This window comes from Epinephelus lanceolatus, chromosome 17 (genome assembly GCF_041903045.1).
Source record: "Epinephelus lanceolatus isolate andai-2023 chromosome 17, ASM4190304v1, whole genome shotgun sequence".
Classification (NCBI taxonomy): Eukaryota; Metazoa; Chordata; class Actinopteri; order Perciformes; family Serranidae; genus Epinephelus; species Epinephelus lanceolatus.
In genome coordinates, this window is record NC_135750.1 from 24,459,720 (window position 1) to 24,469,391 (window position 9,672).

At 41.9% G+C, this 9,672-nt stretch overlaps 1 protein-coding gene across 1 annotated transcript in view; it reads right to left on the minus strand.

Moving 5' to 3' along the window:
- The window catches only part of eys (EGF-like photoreceptor maintenance factor), a 218,546-nt gene extending 214,716 nt beyond the window's left edge, over positions 1–3,830 (minus strand). Inside the window, exons 1-2 of the mRNA XM_078176251.1 lie at positions 2,947–3,830; positions 1,234–1,350 (exon numbers count right to left, since the gene is read on the minus strand). Coding sequence (XP_078032377.1) covers positions 1,234–1,350; positions 2,947–3,691 — 862 coding nt within the window. The 5' untranslated portion in view covers positions 3,692–3,830. The remainder of the gene's footprint in view (positions 1–1,233; positions 1,351–2,946) is intronic.
- Positions 3,831–9,672: the final 5,842 nt, after the last annotated feature.

Consider the following 9,672-nt stretch of genomic DNA (forward strand, 5'->3'; position numbering starts at 1 on the left):
GAAAGCAGGGGCTGGACTCGAAAAGGCAAAGCTATGACACTTCAAGACTGCTGCCAGGACAAATTGTGCTCCAAACAAAACAATGAATCAATGTGAAGAGCCACCTGGAGTTTTTACTCCAGAAAGTTCAAAGCGGGCTTGTTTTTACAGCAGACGCTGATATCCAGGGCAACCGGAGGAGTATCCAGGTCTTGTAACCCACTTGTGTGTGATACCCATTAACCTAACTGTACGTTACTGGAGCAAATGAGGCTCATTACCTAAATAATGGGTGAAGTGGTAATGCCTCATAAACAAGCTCACCAGATCACGAGTGCCACCCAATGCTCGCACATGAGCCTCCGGCAACTTGTTTAAATCACATGGCAAGGGACACAATTTGGCCGCTGATGAAAAAAATGTTACAATTGTGTCTAATTTCCTTTTTAAATTATTCATGTGAAGAGGCATTAGACTACTTAAGCTTTAACTTGGCTGAAGCAGAACAGACCAAAACCATGAGCATGACACACAGTGATTTATACGGATTTTAGCGGAAATGAGAAAGAATAGAAATCTAATGTTCAACACCACTGATTTCCTAATTTGCTCTATCTTCTTAGACCAGGCTACATTAAATAATGAAACATAAAACTAACATGAATGTTGCTGTGTTTCAGCCATACCATACTTTTTTCCAGGCAGGCTCACAGACTGGTATCAAAGTTCTGATTTAATATGCTCAGCAGAAACAACGCACCATAAATCACATTTTAATTGATTGCTGTAAACCTTTGTTTTATCAACGGCGACACGCTCAGTTAGCCAGCAGTTTAGCACTGGCTTTTTACAACCTCATGTCACCGGTCGTAACATGAGGTATTTGATTTCAAGTGGCTACTTCATATATTATGATGACAAATATAACATCAAGTGGGATCAGGTTTAAAGCCCATAAGGAAATGCTGATCTTTTGAAGATATATGGCTTTTGTAGTTTCCAGCTTTGACCTTTTCCAAAGATAGTTGCCCCTTGGAGGCAAATGACACGGCTGTGCATATAGAGTCGGGATGCAGCAAAATCTCTCCCTCTGCCCTTTGTAAATAGCATCATGAAAAACTGATCAGCTATCTATGATTCGCCTGTCAGGGATCAAAGCTGCATGATTGCATTCAAAGATAATGTTTTCATTGTCAAAGTCGCAGATGATCCATCTGTATTATACAAACAGCCGGCTGAATAAGAGCTGCTTACCAGAGGATCCTGTGTCACAGATGCATCTGAAGGAGCCAGGCGACCCTTGAACACATGTCCCATTTTCACAGATTCTGTCACAGTTTTCTTTTCCAACAATGTCAGAGCAGTTAACCCCTAAAACAAACAGCAAGTCAGTTAAGTACAACACAGAAACTCAAACAGATAAAGTTCATGGACACACACATGAACACGCAGAGCTATAGCTGATGCCATTTCTTTGAATTTCTAATTCAACAACTGAACATTTAAATCAGCGCTGTACATAACACTGCTGCAGAGAGTACATGTCAGCAGCAAAGAGATTAAGAAAGAAGTCATTTGGGATGCAGGCTGTTTTAATATTAATTCTGTTTGCGTTAGATGCGAGTGTTTGGGCTCAGGCTGAATAACACTAACTTGATGTGTCCAATAAATATTGATAAAAAAGGGCAGCTTGCGTCACATTTTATTGACGCAAGCTGAACTATTTTTGTGTTGTGTCAGTAACTTTCAACCAATCTGAGTAACATTTTGTCAAAAGCATCAATCCCATTTTACAAAATATACAAATGACGGGGTCTTTCATGCAGATGTAACTCTGCACATGAAATAATATCTGATTTAAGTGTGTAGGATTTAGGGGCATCTATTGGCAGACATTGTATATAATATTCATCACTATGTTTTCATCAGTGTATAATCACCTGAAAACAAGAATCGTGTTTTTGTCACCTTAGAATGCAACATTTATATATACATACTCGGGGTGTAACGATCCATCAATCTGGATCAATATATTGATTCAATGATCAATGATCAAAGTCTTCAATGCAAAGTGAAAACATCAATCCATGTCGTCATTTTTAGGATTCGCTTTTATTCTGAAAGTCTGTGTGACCGTCAAAGAGCGACAGGCAAACAGCAAGCAGCCAAAAGAAAGGCGATGAGGATAACCTTATTTAATCAGGAATAAATCAGCAGGGTGGAAATATTTTGGATTTCGGAGAAAATACAGGTCAACAGACAGAACACATGTTGAATGTAAACAATGCCGTTACAAGATGAAACATGACGTAGCATGACGTAACATTACCTGCCTGGACGGCAACAATGTTTGGCTGAAAAAAAAAAACATGCATGCAGGCTAGCAAACGCAGTGACTTAAACCAACAATGTGTAAGAAAAATAATAACGTTGCATGTTATTTGTTGAAAACTGAGTTGAGGAAAAAAGTCTGCTAGCCACTAGGCTAATTTATGCAACGTAAACATGCTTAAGCTAATACTGCTTCTTCTGTAACGGATTGCCCCGAATCGCATCTAATCAAAATTGGCAGACTTTGTAATATCGGCAAATAACATATCATTTTCCAGAGAATCGATATGACATTGTATTGTGATGAAACTTGTGATTTCCACCCCTACTACATACGGAGCAGATCCTCAACCATGGAGTCTGCAGAACGGACAAATCAAACACTGGCTCTACATAGGGCCATTCGCGTTCTTGCATTGGCCACCGAAGTTCTTCGACATACTTGGCACATGGGAAATGTTTCAGTTCTGCAACCTCACTGCCCAATGCCACTAAATCCTACACAGTGGACTTTTAGGAATTTCATTATACAACAGAGGTTTATCAATGAGGTGTAGTGAGTTTTTGGATGTTTTTGATCTAATACAAAGAAGCTAAGAGAGCCCAACAATTGGGATCAGTGGGTTTTGTCCTTACCTGTAAAATGTGGAGGACACAGACATTTATATGTTCTGTGGTTGGGATCTGTGGATCCATTGCTCAAACAGACTCCTTTGTTTTCACAAGGGTTATCCAAACAAGCATCAGACTTTTCACAAAACCTCCCAGAATAGTGATGGTGGCATCGACAGTGGTATGCACTTTCCCAGAGACCTGTTTGACAAATACCATTCCCCGAACAAAGTCGAAGCAGAGGAGAACCCTGACAAAGTTGCGTTTTAACAGACACATTGAGCCGTAACCCAAGCTTGCACAGCTGCATGTCTCCCTGATGCAGAGCGATGAAGTAATGATGACCCGGGACGAGCCACTTGGCCTCAACTGGCTCGCTTCCATTGATATTGTGGGGGAAAAGAAACTGATCTTTTATCTGTCCATTTGTGGAACAGCTCTCAAAGCTGTCTTTTGACACATTGAGGAGTCTGATGCCATATGACTTCAGTGTTTCATCAGCAGACATCAGCAGTTTGTCTCCATGTTGCAGCTGAAGTGGGCATATCTGTGGGAAGTTGACAGGGTGCCCAGTTGACTCTGCTCCCCCGTGAGAATCCCAACACTCAGAAAAACCCCTACAGAGGTTTTCTACAAGAGTCCAATTCATTTGGATTGTGCGTTGTTTCAGGTGCCATTCAAGTGAAGCTTGTCTGTTGCAAACTGTTTGGCAGCGGATGGTGTGGGCGGCCAAGAAGACGGCAATAAAGTGAAACAAGGATGCCCCCATGTTTCCACTCTCCTACTATTTAATACAAATCAATCTGGGACTTTTAAACTCAACTTGTGTCATCTGGAGAATGGATGAGGCTAATGCGATTGTGCTTCATGAGATGCTGCTCCTTGCCCTCCAAGAATCCAGTTGACACAAAAGTTGTAACCTGAGGGAAACAAAGATTGTGATTAATGATTTGTGAAAGGGATTTGACTTCTGCAAAACTTAAAATACTTTCTAAAATATTGTGTTTCTACAGCTCAACTTAATGGAAACCCAAAGACTGTATAAAAATAATGGATGTAGCCACCGTTATATCACCCATTGGTTTGTGGACTCCCATTTCAAAGCCTCGAGTCTGGCATTTTGGCTGTCACCATCTTGAACTAGAAAAGCACTCAGAGAGTGCAGACCTCCGCCAAGCAGCTCGGATTTCCCGCCATTTTATTATTTTATCCACTTTGCTTCAACCGATCACCACCAAAGTTTTATCATCTGTTCCTTGTCCCATTATCAACCTTTCCTGAAAATTTCATCAAAATCCGTTTAGAACTTTTTGAGTTATTTTGCAGACAAACAAACAGACAGACAAACAGACCAACGCCGGTGAAAAACATAACCTCCTTGGCGGAGGTAATTATGGAGTCAGAAGTAATCATATTTGGATGAGAGGGTGGAGCTATGGAGGAGCGAGGGGTGGATCAGACTCAAATAGCCTACCCTTGTATATGAGCCCATTGCCAGTAGAAGAGAATATTTTTTTGATTTTTGTCCATTGTGTCATTATGTCACAATCACGCCAGGAAACAGCATTAGTAAACAACAGAAAGCAGCATGGAGGTTGATGAAAATGTTACGGTGGTTACTTCTTTTTTCTGTCTGCTACTAATTCAGTCTCTCTTTCAAGGAACCAAAATGTGTTGTTGTTTTGTTGTAGCCTTGTTCTTTTCATTAAAATGTCAATGTTATGCCCCCTATGTCAACTTTTCCCAGTGATATCAAAAAAGATAGGAATAGAGTATCAATATTTTCTAGGGTATTATATTAAAGTTAGAAATTGCAGGATCTTAACCAGGGTGTCTACAGATAAAACCAAGTTAAATTTAAAGGAGCAATAAGCGAAATCGTTTCACCGCTAGGTTTGCTGTTGTGCACTGCCTGTAGAGCAAAACAAAGTGTGCCACTCGCCTCGTCTGTGCCGGCGAGTACCACAGCACCTCCACGGACTATCACATCCAGACGGTCCCAGTGTTTCTTCCGCAGGCTCCGCTTCACTCAGCTTCACTCAGCTGCCCGATATACCCGCTGCTTCTTCCCACATTAACCTGAATAACAAACCAGGGCTCGGTGCTCCGGTTGGATCCAAACGGAGAGCCACTAGCTGGGAAGCTAGCGGAGGCTAACTGGCTGTGTTAGCAGCTGAGTGAAGTGGAGCATGAGGAGGAAGCACCAGTTAGCCCCTGCTTTCACTGCAGGCAGATTCACTTGCCACAGGGGCGAGGAAATGAAACCTAAACAGCCAACTTAGTTTAGGAGTTAGCAATGTCTTTCACTCACTCTGCTGTGTTTAGCTATTTCCCTGCTTTCCTGTTAGCGTTAGCACTACTCGGCTGCTACGCTAATGTTCCAACTCCAACTGAGCCAGGAGCCGGGCTCTCGGTGTCACGGAGAAGAGTTGGAATGTTAGCATGGCAGCCCATTAGTGCTAACGTCCCCACGCTTATCCGCCAGGCGCAGTGAGTCGGAGCCGAGAAGCATGGGGACGTTAGCGTTAGCACTAGTCAGCTGCCATGCTAACGTTCCAACTCTTCTCCGTGAGCCTGTGAGCCTGACAGGCTCACGGAGAAGGGAGGAATGTTAGCGTTAGTTCCCAGAGTTAGCACTAGAGCTACTACGGCTACTGGAGTAGCTTGCAGATGAACGTACATGAACGTGCAGCCGGACCGGCTTGTAAACAATGGGCTGGAGATCAACACAGAGAGAGGGTGTGTGAGGTCATGCTATACTCCAGATGAAATTACACCTCTAGTTCTTCACATGGCAATTTTTTAATTCCTTCAGTCTAGAAATGATGAATTTCGCTTATTGCTCCTTTAAGACTTATTGACACCTTTTTAAACAGTTTTAAACCATCATTGGGTCTGTCAACCGGAGACATTTTTGCGATAATGTGACCTAAAATATCTCAGACTCACTGAATTACATTTAAGACAATTTAAGACTTTTTAAGGACCTACAGACACTGTTCTTAACAGCACTATTCAGTGCTGACTAGTGCTGCTGGGATTGAGGTAGACGAACTGGCGGCTGAGATGACAAACAGTTGCAGAAGTTACTGCCGCTCACGCTGGAAAAGGGGCAAAAATTAGCATGTTTCTATCACTGCCAGTTGGAGCTAGAGCTGACAAATATCTGTGATTACTGCAATCATTTGTCCTGGGAATCAATGCCAATTGTAACCTTTCCCACTAAAGAGAAAAGCCAGAAATTTGTGGGGGGGTTTGTCCAAAGGAAAAGGGGGTTATAGACTGTGGTGACACCTTGTTGACAGCCTGTCACTCAAAGCAGCCACACCTTTTATCATCCATAAATTTAAGCCTTGATAAAATGAACCCCCCATACAGTTGTCATGAAATAAGCTATGGAAATCAAAACCGTTTTTGTACAAGGCTTTTTAAAATGGAGGTGTATGGGGCCTGACTCGCTTCTGGAGCCAGCCTCAAGTGGCCATATGAGGAACTGCAGGTTTTGGCACTTCCACTTTGGCTTAATTTTTCAGCCCCTGAGGACACCGTCTGTGAAAAACACAACCACACTGCTATCATGAACGCTTTGTTTCACTGTAACACGTAGACTTGTGGCTTCAGCGAGTCTAGCAGAGCTGTCATAATCATATGCAGTGCTGCTGACCACCAAGTGTGTCACAGCAGCCTCGGTCTCCCTGAGGTTTCTACAGAGAGTGACAATGTCAGATAAAATATTCTCTCTTCCCTGCCGGTGCCTGATACCTCAGTGTCACGCAGAGAGATGAGTTAAAGCAGACAGCATTGTCTTTTTCCCTCAGGCCCTTTTCATCCGTGCCGCACGAGATAAAACAACAAAGTAGAGAAGCCTCCCTGCAAGAGAAAAACTCTGCTCCTTGATCAGCTCACAAGGGCTGATATGAATAACTGCATGGTGATAAGTAATAAAACGCTGAATATGGAACACCAATATCAATAAAAGGGGGAGTGATAGAGTGAATGAGATTGCAAGTATTGTCATGAGGACTGTGTGGGCACCCAGAAGACCTCATTTACATGAGATGAGGTTGGCTATTGTGTTTCACTGAACAAATCGGGAAGCTGATACCTGTTTTTTTAAGAAAAAAAATTAAATTCAATTTCAAACAAAGAGGAAAAATGTGAAATTGGTTTGTGTGTGTAGTTTTTCCAAGATCTTCATTCTTAGGAACAGTGGAGGAATAAATAGCACTAGCAGTTTATGCATCTATTTAAGATTCAGCATTTATTTGAAGCTGCTCTAATCAACATTTTTATGTTAACACAGAACAAATGGCTATATCATATGTGTCTAATGTGAAATGAGTCCCTTGTAGTGACTAAGACAATTGTCCCTACAGCTCTACACAGTGCTCTTTTGGGTTTCAGTAGCCTTGTTAGCTTGTTTACTTGTAATGTAGATGTTGAACATAACACAACAGTACCGTACATTAAAAAAAATACTAACACTCTCTGTATATATCAAAATACATAAGATAACACCTTGAAGCAGCAGCTTAAGACAACCTAAATTCAGTTCAATCAAAAATAAATTATACGAATCTAAAACTACTGAATAAATGAAAAGATCCAAAACCAGATTCTAAAATGGCCAAAAACACTAGCCCCTTTTACACTGCCAGATTTTCCACAAATGCTGGGCCGTTTTGCCGGCAAGCTGTGAGCGTTTAATAATAATAATAATAATAAATTTTATTTGTATTGCACTTTACATTTTAGCAATCTCAAAGTGCTACAGAGCAGGATATTATACACACAGAGGCAGAATGCCTAGTTGATCCGAGGCGCCCAATTTTCCGCCTTGTAGGGTAGTCATATTGGCAGAATCCTTTTAGTTTAAACAGACCGAGGCGGCCTTCCGCTACGGGAGGGGCTGTTGATGACTTGTGGGAGGAGCTGTTGATTACGCCGTACGTGCTACCCACTGGCGGTGGATAAATAGGAAACAGCTGATTAGGAATTAGCGAGCAGCTAGTAGCAAGAGGGAAATGCAAACCTGACAGACACTGTAAAGATGAGCAAATGGGGAGACAAGAAATTGCGCACCCTCCTTGCACTCTGACGGGGACGGTGAAGAACGGGCCGATTTACCAGAGAATCGCCGCCTGACTAGCCGCGGCTTCCCTCCCATGTCACTGTTTACATCACATGCTGAGCCACACGTTTTGTTACTTGCTCACGCCCCCCATTGCCCTGAAAAAGGCGCATTCTGTATAAACAAAAGTAGGGAGGCGCCATTGTGCCGCACTCCCTGATTTTGTTTTTATCCTGCCAATGCTGAAAAAAGACTGCTTAGGCTTTCCTGCAGATTTGCACAATTCCTATCTAAAAAGGGCTACTGAAACCCAGAACAGTTTCAGCAGCTATGTGTACTACTGTAGTGGCAGTGGTGTTGACTGACTCAGTTGCCTATCATGATTGAGGCAGGAGGTCATGACATGGTAGACAGATGTTGGACTTTGAAAGATGCTGCCAAAGTTCAATAACACACAGCATAATAGTTAATATAATAATACAATGCACTTATTGCCACTTCATATACCAAATCTAGCAGAAGACCTTGGTCACCAAGACAGTGATCCCATCTCACCAAGATCTGTAATCCAAAATCCGAGCAGAGAGACAGCTGAGATAAAAAAGACCATCCTATATCACCACGCATGTCACAGCAAACTGGCAATGCCAACGAGTAGCATGAGTAATAGATCAATGCTACAGGAAACACTGTGGCCAGAAGGAAATACTGCCATTTTTGTCTTTTTGTCCCCAATTTCCACTGATACACAGCAAGGACGCAACAAGCATGTGAAACCTATAGTTTATATACTACAACAACCTCTGATACAATTTGTTTTAGCACAATCCCAAGTGAGATATTCAGAGGCTGCTTCGACTCGACACAGTTTGCATGATGAATGCAATTTGGAGCCTAAAGCACATTCATCCTTCTTAACTGCGCGTTGGTTCAAATTCATTTAATCTGAATCAAATTCAATACTAATTCATAGCATTAAAGCAATCTATACTGTTGGCCTCCCTTAAATAAACAGACCAGAGGGTTTTCTGGAATATTAAGATGCCTTAAAAGGTATTGATCAGACAGGATTAAACTGCGGGCCACACACTGGAGTGGTTCACGTAATAAGGGCCATGCGGGTCAGAGGCAAGGTCATGTATGTGGAGGGGGGGGTCAACTAATTGTCTCGCAGAGCCTCCTGCTTTCATTACGGCTCAGTTCTACCCACATTTTAGGATGCCAATCACGGAGGTGTGCAGAGGGCAATGGATCAAGGGAGCTGTGTAAATCCTCGCTTGACTGATGACCGAGAGAGACACCGAGAGGACACAACAAATTATCACATCAAACTGGTGGGCCTTTATGTCACATGTTGTCTGTCGTACAACAAAAAAAATGTAACAAATGCTTGCTCCATTAATCTTTAAGGGGATCGAGAGAAAAGTAATTATGATTATGATTTATGACTCTTTTTTTTTTTTTAGCAAAAACTTAAGCTATTTGTTCACTGTCACTTTCTCAATCTTCACAGTAAGCTGAATATCACTGACATTTTATGGAATAACCAATTCTATAAATCATGAAAAAGAGCAACAGATTAATTGATAACAACAATATTATTTGTTGCTCTCCCGTAGTCTCAATTTCCATTAAAAATAAGCACTACACAGGTCATTTAACACACCAAATTTCACAGA